General features: G+C 45.0%; 1 protein-coding gene across 3 annotated transcripts in view; it reads left to right on the forward strand.

The window, feature by feature from the left end:
- The window catches only part of ADAMTS17 (ADAM metallopeptidase with thrombospondin type 1 motif 17), a 317509-nt gene that overhangs the window by 192850 nt on the left and 106515 nt on the right, over positions 1-18144 (forward strand). For all 3 annotated transcript variants that reach the window (XM_075896951.1, XM_075896952.1, XM_075896953.1), the window contains exon 14: positions 2667-2794. In XM_075896951.1, coding sequence (XP_075753066.1) covers positions 2667-2794 — 128 coding nt within the window. The remainder of the gene's footprint in view (positions 1-2666; positions 2795-18144) is intronic.

Consider the following 18144-nt stretch of genomic DNA (forward strand, 5'->3'; position numbering starts at 1 on the left):
TTTCGAGAAAGCATAACACAAATGTCGGGAATAATTGCAGCCTGTGAAATTGCAACTCGGCACTTCTCAAAGGTTCCTGAAATCAAAAGGCTCCGTTGTGAAGGCTCCATGTGAGATGCACAGTTCCTGTGCTTCGCTTGCTGACTGCACTGAAATCCATCATAACTGCCTCATTCATAACGTTTGTGAATTCTTTGGCTCTCAGAACACACTTCTAGGAAGGGTGTGCTTTGTGTGTGTGTTTTTAAAGAGACACTACCTCCCTGCAGGGATTCTGTTTCCATTGATGGTGTCGGCACCTCCAGAGGATAAGGAGTTTCATTAGGGAGCATTTGCAGAATAGTCTGGATACTGGGCACATTTATGCCACATCCTGAGCTAACATTTTTTTATTCTTCTCTTGCCGTATTGCTGCAGGTGCCACATCAGGCTGGCTTTAGGAGCAGCCAGAAATCAGCTAGGGCACTTTTCTAGGCCAGGAGTAGCCGTGGTGCTCTAGATGCCCCGTGTGAAAGAGATGATGGAAGAGCATGGTCTGTGCAGAGCCCCTCTCTGACTTGCACTCCCAGAGGTGTTGGCAAACACCTGAGGCAGCTGCATTCAGCAAGAGGGGAAGAATGTTGCCATGCTTTGTCCAGATGGAAAAATAAGGTGCTAAAAAGCAAAAGCTCTCAGCTGACACGAGCGGAGTTTGTGGCAGTTTATGAATGCACAGGAAACTGTATGCTCAGCCCCATTGTCTGCAGTATGGTTCCTAATGTCCACTGGCACACTCTAATACACAATAGAGAGTACGGCGTAGCTGACCTAAAGCTGTACATTAGAAATATCTCCCAGCCCATTGAAGAGCCAGCACCCAGAGCTGTTCAGAGGCTGTCCAGAAGCTGCTGGAATGGCACTCCCCTAAGCAGGCCAGTCCTCCTACCGCTTTCCCAGAAAATGATCTCAAAATCCAGCTACTGAGAAATTGCTTTGATGCAAGGTTGTAGGGGAGAAGCAAGGACTTTGAGCCCTGATAGGAGATGCCTCCCCCAAGCAAGATGGCTGGGGGCAGGTTGCTTTGACTTTTCTTGGAGTGCCTAGTGGATTGGTTTAAGCATATAGAAAACTGCAAACAGCATTCTCCCATGACTTCTCCACCTCATGGACCTTTCTCTGGCTCCAGGCTTCCACGCGCTGGTTTCTTGAGCATTGGAATGCTTTGATGTGCAGTACAGGCAGTCCCTGAGTTACATGGATCCGACTTACATCGGATCCCTACTTACAAACGGGGTGAGGCAACCCCGCACTAGCTGCTTCCCCCCAGCAGACCAGAGGGACGCGGAGCGGCTTTTCTCAGCAGTCACCTCAGCTTGAGAATAAAGGACTGAGGGAAGTGAGGTGTGGGAGAATAAAACTGAGCTCTGGAGAAATGTTTGGCTAGAGTTTCCCCTACAATATGTACCAGTTCCGACTTACATACAAATTCAACTTAAGAACAAACCTACAGTCCCTATCTTGTACGTAACCCGGGGACTGCCTGTACTCGCTGCTGGCCCATAGCGACCTCTAGCCAGCCTTGGTTCTCCCTGGTGCTAGTACTCTGCATAGTAGAGAGAGGAGCTGCACAGAGGCCCATTCTTGATTCAAGGGGAATTTAGAGCAGGAAGGGACCTTTACAAATGGCCTTAGTGTTTCAAAGAACCTGGCTACCCATCTCATAAATTGAGCACTTCCGAGCTCTGGGGAGGATGCAGATTTCCAGGTATCAGCCAACACTGACCGCAGAATGTCAGTAGGTTCTTTTTCTATGCAGCTGCCACAGGCTGTGTTTGCAGCTTGATGATCTGATTTGTTCTGAATCTTTTAGGAAGCTTTTTAGTCCTTTATTCCTCTAGATGCACCCAGTTCCTCCCAAAGTCAGTGGCAAAACACATAATACTTTATTATTCGAGTGGGCAAATAATAGAAATCTTTTTCCAACAATATATGTTTGCTTTCTAGCAAGCAAGTTTGGTGGCAGCAATGTGCCGGAGGAACCCCAAATGTAAACTTAAGCAAATTTTAGCAACTATTTGTGCAAACTGAGTTTTAAATTTATGTACAGAAATGTTCTTGCGGGAAACCTGGTTTTAAAGGCTACACTCAGTCAAGAAACAGAAACAAATCATGTGATCTCTGTGTCCATGTAGAACTAGCTTGCGCAGCTTGGATTTTGTAAATTAAATGTTCACAACGAGCTGCTTGTGCCCATTCTACAGACCAAGGATTGTTCATTGGAATTAGGCATAAAAAAATATAAACGCAGTTCACAGAAGGAAATGAAGAAATTTGTGAAGTAAGTTACTTGTTCATGTCTAAAAAGACAAGTATTGCCAATGATTCCTGTCTCCCAAACCTCCCGCTTTTTAACCCTTTTTGCGTCTTCACATGAACAGTGCATCTTTGAGAGGTAAAATGATGGGCTTGAATGGAAGTGTGGGGCCAAACCCCCTTAAAGCGGAGACCGTTAGAATCCAGGCTCAATGACAGTTCTCAATAAATATTTACTTGTCTGTGTTGTCCGATGGCGTCCCTATGACAAGCTTACTATTGTCATGCACCTTGTTCCCTCGGACGTGCTGGTGCTCTGTCCACATGCTGCTGTCGCTCCTGAATGAAGTTGCCGGTCTTGTGTATTTTTTCAGATAAGCCGTGTGAACTCTTCTGTTCTCCTCTGGGGAAGGAGTCCCCTGTGCTGGTGGCAGACAGGGTCCTTGATGGCACTCCGTGTGGGCCTTATGAGACTGACCTCTGCGTACATGGCAAGTGCCAGGTGGAGTAACTTTCTATTGTTTATTTTCCAAGCTTCTGTATTGTCTTGGGCTGCTGTGTCCGTTGTTTGTGGACAGGCCGCGTCCCTGACAGCAGTTCTGAGATTGCCTTTGGACTAACTATGTGGTTCTCTTTTGCAAAAGCAAGGGACAGAGTTTCCTAGCCCCAGGCTTTGGTGAAAGAACCAGGGTAAATTCCTGGGATGTCAGACCATGTCCCTGGGCTATAGGAAGTGTTTTAGGATGTGAGGCTGTCCCGTCTAGGCATTGGATTGGCTGTGTTTGAAGGGACTGCTAATGGGCCATCTAGTTTAATGCTTACATTTTGGCTGCTCTTTGGAGGAACCCTAAATGCCACTCGCTGGATTGAAATGGCCGCTAGCCTAGTGTACCTTGAAGGGCTTTCTCAGCACACGCTGGGTTTATAAAGCCTCAGACAGTTGCAAGCTGGTGCACAGCCCAGTTCAGCATGCTGTGGGGCGAGGAAACTGTGCTGAGTGCAGCCGGGCTGAGAAACACTGCCCTCATCCCCATCCTTTGCTATGGGAGCCGTTGACCCACATAGCCAGTGTACGAGTGGCCACTGCAGGTTCTGGATGGGAACAATGGAAAAGCTCGCTTCTCCCAAACAGCGCAACTCGGCTGTGCTTGAACTCACTGGCCACGCCCTTAGCATGCCCATCCCCCACCGCCTTGGGTCAGGAATTGAAATGGAGTGGAACTCTTCCCAGCTCTGCCCAGGAGATACGCCCCACCCGTGTGAGGCACCGACACACGATGCCCCCTTCGGTTGGTTGTACAGATGCCCAAACTATGCTCACCCACGCTCAGCTGAGCTCTTCCTCCCTGGCTTCCTGTCAGCGAGCTAGCGCCCTGCTGGTGGGTCCTGAGACAGCGAGCAAGGGTGTCTCGCAAGCCCAGTCGCTGTGGCGCCACAATGAATGGCCACTCAGAGCAGAGCTTGTAGATCTGCATAGTGTGGTCCTCTGTCTCCTGTCCTACCTGCTGTGATAGATAACCATGTAGTCTTTTAAAGTATCTTCGTTGGACATTGGCGATAGGACACACTGAAAGATATGGGGCTATTTTCAAGTTTTGGAGCTGTTGTTTTGGGCTATTTGCAGATGTTTGTTACTGCATTGGTAACACTCAACTCACATTTTATCACCGTATTTGCTCTCATTTTTTTTCCATCCATGCACGGAATAAATTTGACATGCACCACCGCGTGTGCGAATGTGCACCACATAGCTCTGGGCACTCTGCTAATGAGCTGGGCGGCATTTGAATTTCTCCTGAGTGGCTGCACAAGCGCCCAGCTTACAGGGAACAGACACAACAGCTAGGCGTTTAGAGTAAGGTTGGTTTTTTTTATATGAAACTGATATGCTGAAGAACAGGGACTCAGCCGGGAGCATTGCAAATATCATGTACTACTGCATCCCGGCCAGAGTCTAGCTGTAATTTAGAGACTCATCCCGGTGGTCTCCTTTGCAGTGTATGTGGGTCTTTGAGTCCTTCTGCGTGGTTCCTGCGTCATGGTAGAAACTCAGTGTTTCTTCTCTGTTAGGTCCATATGTGAGCTTGAAAGTTCATTGAGGAGTCTGCCTGTCAAGATATGCGGGATCTAGCATCGCGGCCAGAGTCAGACACCAGAGCCAGGGTTCAAAACTAGAGGATGGGGACTGGATATCAGAATGGGAGGAGGGAGAGGGGGCGTCATCATCAAGCTGGAGTCTATAGTCAGGAGCCACAGCGAGGGGCCAAAACTGGAGGCCAAGAACTTGAGCAGGGCTCTAGCCTGGGACAGGAAAGTGTCCTGGGTTGGGTACAAGGCAGCAGCAAGAACAAGGTACTGCAGATACCGTAATGGGCATGAGTATTGAGTAGCCAGCAAGCTGCTGGCTGAAAAGCTGCTCTGTTGTCCTCCGCAGCCAGTCAGGTTGCGTGGCTAGTCAGGCAGCTGCTGCCGGCCAGCTGTACGGATGAGCCTGGCTGGGAACTAGCTCTGCTGTAGGCCCTGATTCCTGGCATTTCCCCAGAAATTAGATTGGCACAAGACCTGGTGAGTCAGACGTTCCATCCCCAGCCAGTGCTGGATTGTTCCCTTCACATCATCTGCCAGGTTATCTGGTCTAGTTTTACACAGGCCAAGTGATGGGGCTTGCACCTTTTCCTTGGGAGACTGTTCCTCCGTCTGGCACACCTGCGGGGACATCTTTCCTCACGTTTAGCCTGCATCTGCATTGTCTTCCCTGGAGCTAAGCTGATGGATGCCAGCTGGCAATCTGCCCCGGTAAAGTCAGCCCCATTCTAAGCCCTGTTGTGTGTATCCTACGTCGTGGTGGTGAAGGGGCACGGCACAGGTTGTTCATAGCGGGGCGGCTCCACTGACCGCACTCCCTTTTGCAACAGCTCTCTGCTCCCTGTGCAGAAGCAGGAGGACGACCTGGCAGGGTTTGCTCTCACTGCCACGTTTTGACCTTGCCGTGTGGGGAGCACATGCAGGGCCGCTTCCTGCCTCTCTCTGCCAAATGGCCGGGAGAAGGGCATGTTGAATGCAGCCCTTCTCTTTTACTCGGCAGAAGAATCAGTAACAGACCGTTGCTCGAGAACAGGCAGTTTTATTTTCTTTGTAAATTAGGTACCATGGGGTACCCTGGCCACAGGCAGGTTCATGGTACATCCCCATTACGCATTTTCTTTCCTTTTCAACCACTTCCAAAGAAATGCTATTACTAACCCTTTTATAGTACGGCCAGCTGTGCACCTCCCAGATGCCTGCCAGTGAGCTTCACACTGGCCTAGCCAGTGTATACCTAAGGCTGTTCAAAATCAGCAGGGAATGCTCAGTCAAGTGTTACGGCAAAGCCCGTTTCCTTCTTTCTGGGAGTAGAAGCCTGCTCCCCCTCCTCCTCCCAATGAAAATCTTTAGTCTTTTGGAGATACACCATGAAAAATGAATTACACGTCAGCTCGGGGGCAGCTGCTTTCAACTGTGCGGAGCGGTGATGACAGCTGCAGAACATGGAGGCGGTTTGCATCTGGCTCCGAGAAAATGCCTAATGATCGATGCAACCCGGGAAGACTTTAAAGACTCATGAATGCCTTTATGCTGGTCGTCTGTGTGAGTAGCTTAGTGTAATGGATTGCTGAACATGACAGCGCATCCCTGTTAGGTCCTCTGCTAACTAGCTGTCAGACAGAACAGTTCAGTGTTTGTATTAAATGCTGGTCACAGACGGGGCAAACGAAGGCTTGAAGCTGTGATGAAATGAAAGGCAGGTGCTGCGGAGATGTAGTTTTCATGCTGTGTAATGCCTCTTTCATCAGAGGCTATAGATGGCAGAGATGACACATTGCCTATGTAATGTGCCCATTTTCAGCAACCACTGCCCACGAGAACAGGAATTCCAACAAACAGCCCCTTCCCTGTTTCCTTCAACAGTAAACTCTCCTAACCAACTCTCATCTTTTCTGGCTGCAAAATGAATTCAGATTGCATCAGCAGAGTCACTCGCGTTGGAGGAGTTTTTGGGGCAGAAAACCTCATCACAGCTAATAAGTATTAAAATATCCCTGCACCTGTTAGGAGTCAAAGTGAAAATTCTGTTTTCATTTTATGAACATGTAACTGTCACTGTACGGAGGGGATCTGAACCTGGGACCTCTGGAGCTTATTGTTGGAGCTGCTACAGCTTGAGCTATAAAGCCAGCTGGCGTGCAGCTTAGTCTGTAGAACGCCCTTGTTTTTATCTCTGGCTGAAAGTGGTCTAAGTGCCACCATATGAAACAGTGAACCATACTTGTGCTACATCTACACAGCTTCCCTCTTCGGCAAAAGCCTATGCAAATGAAGCATGGATTAGCATATTGTCATGCTTCATTTGCATAATTAGGAGCCGTTTTTGCACAAGAGCCGTTCTTCCTCATTTTTTCAGGAAGTCCGGCTCTTATGCAAAAGGGGGTTTTTGCTCAAAAAGGCGCTATATAGACGGCGCCTTTTTGCGCAAAAACCTCTTGCGCAAAAACAGCTCCTAATTAATTATGTAAATGAAACACAGCAATATGCTAAATCCACACTTCATTTGCATAGGCTTTTGCTGAAGAGGGAAGCTGTGTAGACATAGCTTAGGTGTGTGGGCTACAAATGCAGTTGGCTTCCAGCTTCCTTTGATAGATGTAAGTTAATTGGAGTCAAATCTGCATAATAGCAAAGGAGCATTTTTCTTGGCCAGTTTCATCAACATCAAAGCAAAGCCATCCAGAGTAGGCCTCTGTCTACACTGCAATTAGACCCCTGCAGCTGACTCAGGCCTGGAGGGCTGTGAGGTTTAATTGCAGAATGGAAATTCCAGCTTTGGCTGCAGCCTGAATTCTGGGGCCTCCCAGCTTACAGGATTCTAGATCCTGGGTCCAGCCCAAGCCCAGACTTCTACTCTGCAGTCATATGGCCCAGCGGCCTGAACCTTATGAGCCTGAGTCTGCTGGCACAGGTCAGCCATGAGTTTTAATCCCAGTGTGGACGTACCTCCCACTACCAGCAGTGCCATGTAATGTCCTGCCAGTATCTTCTGACTGTAGTGACATTAGTGAATAAACACCATGGTAATACAGCAGAAAAATCAGGAGTCATAGTCACACAGATAGTGTGTGATCACCATGGTATACACCAGTGGTTTTCCACCCGTTTGCCCTATGGGCTGCATATGCTGATCTCCAAGGGTGCGTCTAAACTACATGGCTCCGTCGACGGAGCCATGTAGATTTGTTTACTTGAAAAAGGGAAATGAAGCTGCGATTACTTAAATCGCACCTTCATTTCCCTTTGCCGTCCTGCCTAATCTACATGGCTCCGTCAATGGAGCCATGTAGTCTAGACACACCCCAAGTGTTATGTGGTCCATAGCCAAGCTCTCTATCTATATACTATCTGTATGGCCTTGAGGCTGTCACATGGGCCTCAGCTGTGTGCTGATTGGGCTGCTGGTTGAGAATCCCTAGTATACACAGTATGTACCAGCTGCTGGAGCCAGCAGTAAAAAAGAAGCACTTTAGAACAAAGGGGCCATGGTTTATCAGCCTGATACCAGACATATAGCTGCTGTAGTGGCTTTCCCAGTTCCAAGATCTATGTTTGCCTTCATCCTTTCTCAGGTTTTCCTCAGCAGGCCTGTGAGCCAGCAAACTTGGTTTTAGCCACAATTTCAGCATCAGCTTATTTGGTGGTAAACTAAAGACATAGACATGGGCGATTTCTCTGTGCCCTTTGTCTCTGTTCCCATTTTCTCCTGCTACTTGCTTTTTCTGCTCTTCCCAGGCCTTTCATCTTGCTACCCCAGTATCTTCCTTTCCCACTCTCACCTTTGTGCAGAGAGCATCTGGAAAGAAACTTTCCTACTCCTTTTCTCCAAATTGTTGCTTGCTGTATGGGTTGTGGGTTAGTTATATTGATTGGATATACAATTCCCATGTAATGCTCTGGGGTCTGATAAGTTCTTGTTGCAAGATCAGGCCCACGGAGTTATTATTCACTTGGGAACCTCCACATGTGCAGTTGCAACACACACGCTTAGGAAAAGCCGTCTAAATTTGTAATGGTTTTATTAATACAGTTGGTAAGGTTACAAACACTGTGGCTCACCAAGATAGATAGAATAAAGAACGTGCATCTAAGTTTCCATACACACGTATCATCAGTATCTTCTTTGTTGTCTTCTTGGTCACTATCGCCGATGGTCGTCATCTTCACATCTCCTAAGAGCTACCTCTCCCAAAACATGCAGGCTGGGATACAGCTTTTCTGAGGCATTACACCAGTAATACTATTTTATATTCCAGAGGGATTTCAACTCCTTTTCTTTATTTGCATTTCCTCACCATATTAATACTGGGGGTGCCCTTTTCTCACAGCTTACTAGTCCATTTACTTCAAATCTATTAGCATATATGTCGATCAGTTACCATGGTGTTCTGATGGTCAGGCATATGCTGATGTTCCTCACCTTAAAATATCCCAAGGTGTTATAATCTAGCACCATGTCGTGGCCTGTTGGCAGCAGTCATTGCAGCATTTTGTCTTGTGACAGCTTATGATTTAGGGCTACTCCTTCTTAACTACTTATGCTAAGGTTCTTTGGGTCTGATACCTTGATTAGCTTAGCTAAGCTATTGTCTTATATGCCTTGAGACCTGCAGGCTCATTTCATTACCACTTTAACATATGCCTGTGCTGTAGTTAGCAAATACTTGTACCCGTAGGCTACAGAATCAGGATTTTGCTTATCCTTAAATTGCTCTCTCTAAAACTCCCCTTCTCAAGCAAACCCCTTCTTTCTCGCAACTGCTGTGACTCCCGGCCTTTCCTAAACTGCTCTCAGCTGTCATCACAAAAACATCACAGTTATCACAAAAACCTTGCGTCTCCTTTTCAGAAGTGTCTTCAGTGAGAGTTAGCTGAAATATCGCTAAAAATCTGGCTGTTGGGCACTTAAGAGCTTAAGCCTCATTGTAAGTAGGATACCAAGGCACCTTTGATACTAACACTTGGGTTCCTAAATCACCTAGACTTAAACAAAATTGTACTTATCGTAGCAAAATGCTACAGCCCAGTTTTATTTTCTTACTTAGAAAATCTCTTTGTGACTTTGCCTGGTTTCAGGCTAAGTAAAAACATAAAAGTGGCCTCAGGAGTTGGTCTTAAAACTGAAGAGAGCAGTATAAAACCATTACCATCCAGATATATTTTATAGCAGTGATAAATGCATTTGCTAGCAATGTTTCTTGAGCAGATTAGAGACATTGTTCAGTGTGTGTGTGCAGGGAATTGCCATTTTCTGCTGGAAAATGCATTTAGTCTGCTATTAAATGGAGTTCCTTCTTGCCGTTGAGTTCTTGGCTGCTGGAAATCTGGATATCTGCAAGAGTCTCAGGTGCACGTGATAGTGAACAACATCTGTGTAAAACTGCAAACCTTGCACATGATTCCTAGTGCTCTAATTAGCTGGCTTTCACTGTCGGTCTTCAGGCTATACTGGAAACAGCCTGGAAATTGTACAGGTACAGGAGAGTGTAACCTGAATCTCAGATTGTTTTCATGTCCATTACATTTTTTTTTAAAGCAACAGCAAACCTATCCTGAAAACTCCATGAACTGGAGAATGCATAAGATTTTGGCTCTATCTATGGGGGCTCTGCGATTTCTGAGGCATTTCAGTTGCTTGCTACATTGATGCTGCTGGTGTTTGCATTAAGAAAGTTAAAAAGTGTTTAATATGGTAACCACGTAGCCGCTAAAAATCTTAGCTGTTACATGGTTACATGCCTTGCGGGTCCTGCAGTGTAAAGCTTAGCTTAACCCCTGCTGGCCTGGCTCCTGGGGAGGAGGGTTCATTGCCCTGCCTCTGTGAAGCCACCTCCCCAGGAGACAGCTGAGTGTCACCAATTCAGTTAACCGAGATGCATCAGCTCATTGGTCAAACGGTTATCCGTCTGCTCTCTCACATCCCTAGTTAGCATAGTACTGATGGCAGGAGCAATAGTGGGAAAACCTTGTGTTGTGACACAAGTGTGCCAGAGAGAAAAGATGAGAAATAATCTAGCAGCTCAGTCACCCACATGTTGGGGAGCGTATGGTATGACTTTATCTTTGGCCTCTCTCAAGCATGTCCTCCATGATCAGCAAGCTGTCACAAGCCTCAAACACAATAAGGAAGAAAACCTGTCTCATGGGGTCTGTATATTGTACTTCAAGATGTTTTATAAGACCCCTTTGAAAACCAAATCCTTTATAAGAGTGGGATATGGCTACAGATCAAGAGCAGTCTTTTCTGCGATTTAACAATTTATGACGTGAGACTGTTTGGGCTTTTCCGTGACCTTCTTATAAAGTTCTTGCCATATTGTGCATTCTCTTAGTGTACGTCCACACAGCAATGTTATTTCGGAATAACTGGCGTTATTCCGAAATAACATAGTCCGCATCTACACTACAGCCTTTATTTCAACATAATGTCAAAATAACGTTCAACTGGAGGACTTCTTATTCCGACTTTTGTAACCCACATTTACAAGGATTAAGAGAAGTTGGAGGAAGAGTGCTCTTTCTCGGTCTCCCTGCTGTGTAGACAGTCCCAAAAGTCGAAATAAGCTATTTCGACTTAAGCTACACAATTGACCTAGCTCAAGTTGCATAGCTTATTTCGACGTTAGCCCTGCAGTGTAGATGTGCCCTTACTTGCTAGCAAATCTAAAGCGTGTTTCTTAAACTATGTTCTGCGGAACACTAGTGTTCCGTGAACAACTCGCAGGTGTGCCGCGACCTCTTCTTTGTTATTGTTACTTCTTTGTTTTTGTCTTTTTTTTGCGTAACAATGTTTTTTTTTTTTTTTAAAGAAAATTTTCATAGATGTTCAGCATAAAAAAAATTATTGTTTGGTGTTCCGTGGTCTCAAAAAATTTAAGAAACACTGATCTAAAGTAATAGGCTACGTCTACACTGGCATGCTTTTGCGCAAATACTTTTAACGCAAAAGTTTTTGCGTTAAAAGTATTTGCGCAAGAGAGCGTCTACATTGGCATATGCCTTTGTGCAAGAGATGTGCTTTTGCACAAAAGCATCCGTGCCAGTGTAGACGCTCTCTTGCGCAAGAAAGCTCCAATGGCCATTTTAGCCATTGGGCTTCCTTGCGCAAGAAATTCATGTTGCCTGTCTACACTAGCCTCTTGCGCAAGAATAGTTGTGCAAGAGGGCTTTTTCCTGAGTGGGAGCATCATAGTTCTTGCGCAAGAAGCACTGATTTCTTATATTAGAACATCAGTGTTCTTGCGCAAGAACTCCCTGCCAGTGTAGACAGGCGGCCGCTTTTGCGCAAAATCTTGCTAATGTAGGCAAAGCCATAGAGATGCAGCCGTGTTAGTCTGGTCTAGGTGAAACAAAAGACAGGACTATGCAGCACTTTAAAGACTAACAAGATAGTTTATTAGGTGATGAGCTTTCGTGGGCCAGACCCACTTCCTCAGATCAAGTTGTGGAAGAAAATATGATCTAAGGTATACTCACTGATAAGGCATTGCTGTCTAGGGGGCAGCAAATCCATCATTACAGGACTTCATTATAATGATTGTTGTCCTAATGTGTTAAGGGCAAAAAAAGCTAGTTTTGCATAAATGGGCAAATTTTCAAAATTAGGGTTCTTAAATTGTACATGCAAAACACATTCAGGCAGGCACAAAGGGCGCATGCAAAATAGCTCATTGCCTGCACCACCTGGTGATAGGAAACACTCTGTGTACATCAGTACCTCTTGTTTGCATTCATCTGCATATTTTTGCGCACACAATTATCCGTGTGCATCCTTACGCTTATTTTCCATGCAGTACGCATGTTCCTGCATTTCAAACTTTGGCTCCTAATGCCCTTCGCACCATACTGTTCTGTGACTTTCCTCAGTTGGGCTTTGGTCTGTGATAATGTAACCTGAAGACTAGGAAACAAACCTAGTGGTGAAAACAGAACAGTGACAAAGGGTATGTCTACACTGCATTCCTCTTTTGAGAGAGGAATGCAAATGCAGCCCAGCAAAATTGCAAATGAAGCGCGGATTTGAATTTCCCGCACTTCAGTTACATAATCGCGTCCGGATGTTATTTCGAAATACCATATTTTGAAAAAAGAAATGCAGTCTAGACACGGTTATTTCGAAAGAAAACTCTTCTTTCGAAATTACCCTTACTCCTTACAAAATGAGGTTTAAGGGTAATTTTAAAAGAAGGGTTTTCTTTCAAAATAACCGTGTCTAGACTGCGTTTCTTTTTTCGAAATAGAGTATTTCAAAATAGCAACCGGATGCGATTATGCAAACGAAGCGTGGGAAATTCAAATCCGCGCTTCATTTGCAATTTTGCTGGGCTGCATTTGCATTCCTCTCTCAAAAGAGGAATGCAGTGTAGACATACCCAAAAAACAGAATCTGTGCTTTCTAAGACCTGCCACTTTTTAGTCTACAGTGGAGCACAGCAAATCTAAACCAGACTATTTTTCCATCAGTCCAGCTGCCACTCCCTGATTTGGGAAGTAGGTGACTCAGGTTAACTCAGAGAATGTGGGGCAAGTGAGTGATAATCATTTTATTGTGATACTTGGATGCTTTCTCCTTTGCTTTTATGATCTCTGGAGCTAGGCTAATCCTGCAAAGCAGCCATCTCGCATTCAGCTGCACTTCAGAAGAGAGGATCATGTTGAATTACTTTCTGGAGAAAAACTGGTGGTTGAATAAGGATAGGCTTGGGAGACTGCTAAGCAGGTAGGCAATATTAATGCACAAAGATACATTCAGTGGGTAAAGATCAGTGGGTCTCCTTCAAACCAGGGTATTGCCAACTTGCCTACCCCTAGGGCACCCCCAGCTTTTTGAAGGTCCAGAAAATGCTGCTCAATCTCTTGAACTATAAATGGACATTGGATATTACGTAGAAAAGTTGGCAGTGCTGATGAGTCTGGCATAGCCAGCATGTTCTGCACATGATTAATTTGCAGACTGGCACACGTTGCGTCAATATTTATAGTTGATCCATTGAGAACGCTCATTTGGTTTAACATCTGGGAAGCATTGCAATTCTGTGAACATGTAATATCAAGTCTGACACTCTGTCTTGCTATATAAATACAATTATTATTCTTATGTATATCCACCCAAACACCCAGAGGGTCTTCTATAACCCTTCAAAATACAAACAAAAATATTGTTAAAACAATGCCCAAATAATATAAAAGCCAGCCCACATGCTTAGGAATCCAAATAACATGGTCTCATTAAAAAGGAGAGAGGAGGGTTACAACCGGGGGGCCAAAAATGATTGAAATGGAAAATGTCCCCCATGAAGTATGTTTTCAGACATTCAAAAAGGGAAGAGAGGAGCGGTCTGAAGTGACTGTTAAAAAAGCATGAGTTCCATGTCTTATGGCTCACTTAGCACTGGACACAATCACTTGCCAGCATAAGTGGTAATTAATTACTCCTGATAGTGGGTTACATCAGAGCACAAGACCCACCCGGATGAGCCCTATTAAGGGGCCTTTCAATATAGCCACTTCTACATTTTTTCCCTCTTATAATAAGAATGTGCCAGTTTTCATTCCGAGGGCAGGGAACCTGTTTTATCCTTTTTAAAAATTCTGCTTTTTAAGAAACTGTTTACAAGCCCCAATCCCAAGTGGTTTGTGATTCCCAGAATGTTCCTGCCACTGAGATGAGAGGCACTTTTCAAGGCCTCTGGAGACTACATTGCCCAAGGGTAGTCACCACTTGCTACACCACAATGCTTTCTATGTTGCTCTGATGAAGGAGCACAGTACAAGTTCCAGGAGGATCCATTTGCTAAATCCTCCAGCAGGAGCCGGGGTGGCATGGTGGGGAGCAACGCTGTTTGCACATTCCTCTTTTCTGTGTAAGGGAGAGACAGAAACCCAGAAAGTGACTTACTCCATCAGCTTTGCACCTTATGACTTGTTGGATGTGCCCTTTCCCACCCTCCATGCACTGTGACTTGCGGGACCATCCTGCATGGCCTGACTCATGGGCCGTTAATTAGGTAGCATCCCTTTGTGAAAATTTGCCTTAAAAATATGAGGAGGACATAGCCATCTATTCTTTATCTTTACTTGGCCATCACACATTACCCTTATGGTTTAAGCTGTATGAAGGACCATGGGGTAGATATAGAGATCTGGTCCTTTACATTCCTGTATTTTTGATCCTCTTCTCTCTACTTGTCTTCTCTATGTTCCTGTGGACTGGTTTCATAACACGCAATGAAGTTGGACCTACTGATGATAGCACAACAGCCTTGATGCACAGCTTTCCTTGTAACTTGACAGGGTGGTAGGCAGGCATGTATTTCCAGCTGTGTTTGAACAACTCATCTCATCAGTCATAGAGTTATTTGATAGAAAGGGTCTCGGCTAAGACATCTTCCCACTTTATGCAGAATCAAATTCAGTATCCCTAAATCGTCCCTTGTGGGGACGATTAGCCTTGCATGTCTCCGGTGCTGGAGGCACTATTATAAAGGTTGGCTGCACGTTTTATTTACTGTTGCTCACATGCAGGGTTTCCAGATTTTACTAGCTTTTGTCTGTGTAGTTTCTTTCTTGCCGGTATTACTAACGTGACACGCACATAAAGCGAGGGCATGTGCAGTGAGGTGCGTGCTGATTGGACACTAACCGTGAACACCGTGCGCTCCCTCTGCATCCAATCAAAGCGCTGCTAGAGTTCAGTCGGCACCTCCCACAAATTCTAGCCACACAAGCGCATTTAGCAAAACTGCTCCATCTCAGGAGGTAGCCTTGGTTGTGACAATCTTGCAGCCCACTGAGATGAGGGAGGGCCACTCATGCAGCTCTTTCACTAGCCTAGGTTGCCCATCACTGCTGTGTGGTCTTTCTTCACATTCGCTAGCTCCTCTCTGCATGTCTTTTTGGCCCATTGCTTTTTGTTCTGTTTATAGACGAACACAAATAAATGGATTGCTTGTTTTCGCTCACATTTTCTTAAATATTTGAGGAGTTGTTGCCCTTTCTCCTTACTTCATCTTTCCATAGAGATGGACCAGTGACAAACAATAGGTCATAACTCACCTGAATGCTGGCAGAGTTTGTGTGACGCGTTTGAACTTCAGGGCTGGCCAATATCTTTGAAACAGAAAAAGTTTGGGTCCAGATCCAGATGTATTCCTTAGACCCTTTTCAATCACAAATGAACATGCCAAGTTCTTTTAACCTTTCCCGTAGATGTTATTTTTCAAAACCTGTATTTATTATTTTAGTTGCTTTCCCTGAACTCTGTCCAGGTCTTCTGTCTTTATTTTAATGTGGTGCCCACAAGCCCTGTTCAAGTACATTATTGTCAGTAAACAGTGTGTAAATTCATTTGCCAAAGACAAGGCTAGACAGTGTTTTCCTGCAGAAACAGAAATCCTACAGTTTATTTTTCAGTGGTAAAATCTCAGCTAGTAAGTTATTAAATGAGAACTCTTGTATCTGTGGAAGTTTATGCTTCCTTTAAGAATGGTTTGTTGTTTGTGATGTTTTTTTCTTTTACAAAAATGTATACGAACCAAAACTACACCACCATGATATGGCCTGATCCTTTCTCAACGTTGCAGCACTTAGTTTTGGTGGAATTATTCCTTCAATACGTTGGTGTACACAGAAAAACATCAGGCTAATAGTTTTCCGAGAATTTAATTTTAGATTGTAGAAGTTGAATATATTCTATAAAGGAATATTTTATATTCTATAAAGTATTTTATATGACCTGACTTTAAAATAGATAGTATGTCTAGCGATCTCCAGAAATACACTGATCATCATCATCATCATCATCTTTATCAAATGCTTGTGTACCTAATGCATTATTTTTAGAAACCAATCTTTGTAACAAAAGAATGGATGCATTTTTGCACACACAGACTCTAGGCCAACCCTCTTCTCCCTGGGTATATAAACACCAGCCCCAGAGAGGAAATACCCATATTCAACCATACAAACCAAATCATGCACCATGACCATGCTTATATCAGCACTCTGACAAAACTCCCCATACTCGCACTTCAACCATATGGACAAAAGATATTTTTGATAAGATGCTCTAGAGTTGAGAACTATTCTTGATGTCATCCTTACCTGACCCCCAGATGATCTTTCTTGACTACTTTTTTCTCACATCTGGATGGTGGTGACTAAAGACAAGTGGGTTTCGGTTGTCATCTATTCTAGCTGTTCCATTGAATTTCTCCCACCCACCCTGTCCAAAGCCTCCTTCCCCAACCTCCTTCAGGAACCATTCTCGCAAGGAGATCCTCTTCTGGGAGGTAGAATTTCCGCCATTAAAGAGCAAAAGAGGTGGTGCGTCTTCAGCATCAGGGAGCAGGATTCTATTCAAAATATTTTCTAGTTCCCAAAAAGATGGGAGGGTCGGAGACTCCTCAACATGACAGCCTGCGCTTTTATTTGCAAACTATGATTCTGCCTGGTTCCACTGGCCCGGGTATTACAATCTCAGGAAAAGGGCCCCATGGTTCACAGCTCTTGCTATGAAAGATGTGTACTTTCCTGTGGCCATTCGCCCTTCCTACAAAAGACTCCTCAGATCTGTGATGGTTCCCAACCACTATCAGGGCAGGGTTCTTCTGGGTCAGTAGTCTCGCGAAACTGTTTCTGGCAGTGGCAGCGCAGCTCAAATGGAGCAGCTCCATCATCTTCCTGTATCTAGGTGACTGGTTTCCCCATGGTCAGGACATGCTTGAGAGTCCTGACATCAGCCTCCTCCCTGCTCCAACTCCTGACATCCCAGGAAATCTGTGTGAACATGGAAAAAATCTATCCTGACTCCGTTGTGAATTAGGGATATAATAGAGTAGTCGATTAACTGATAAGCAAAAGCTTATTGTTTAATGCTATAGACTACATGCACTGCCTCCAGCCAGCATAGGCGTGCGCAGGGGGTGTGCCAGATGTGCCTAGGCACACCCTAACGTCTCAAAAAAAGTGGCTTTTCATTTTAATTTAATCTCATGATACGCTCTTTTAAGTAAAGTTTAGTTGTTAATTTAAAAAAAAATAAGTTTAGTTAAGTTTTAGTTTCTATAGTTTGGTTGATGAATAAAAATAACGTCCTTTATGATTGAGTATTCAATAAATGTTCGCCTTTAAAAAAAAATACAATTCCATGGGTGTACACCCTAATGAAATGTGCTGCGCACGCCTATACCCGCCAGTAAATTTTTTAGCAGGCTGGCTAGCAGCCTGTCTCAGTACTGTCTTGTGACAGGTCCAGGACCTACCCTTGCTGCAGCTCTGCATTTAAAGTGTATTAGGAGGTAGGTGGGCAAGCATCCCGGCTTACACCTGAGTCCAGGAGATCAGACAGCCTCCAACCCGGACAGGGGCTACTGCCACTTCTGTATCAGAGGCAGCATGGGACAACAGGCAGCCTCTCTGTGAGGGAACTGGTTTTTAAACTGGCTCCCCTCGTAGACCAGCTCCCACCTGGCACCCTGCGCTGCTGCCTCTGATACAGAAGCAGCAGCGCAGCATGGCAGGGGGCTCCTCAGAAGTGGGGCTGCATTTCACTGGCTGCTGGCCCGGCCCCTGGAGACTATAGAAGAGTTGTGTAACCATAACTGATAAGAATTCATGAAGTTACTTAACTATTCAATTAACGGATATTTAACATCCCTGTTGTGGATTATAGCATTTATAGGAGCAACTTCAGACTTGTTAAGAGCCAGGGCAAATCTTCCCTTAGACAGATAACTCTCCTGGGGCACACGGTGTCATGTATTTGCA

This window comes from Pelodiscus sinensis, chromosome 14 (genome assembly GCF_049634645.1).
Source record: "Pelodiscus sinensis isolate JC-2024 chromosome 14, ASM4963464v1, whole genome shotgun sequence".
Lineage (NCBI taxonomy): Eukaryota > Metazoa > Chordata > Testudines > Trionychidae > Pelodiscus > Pelodiscus sinensis.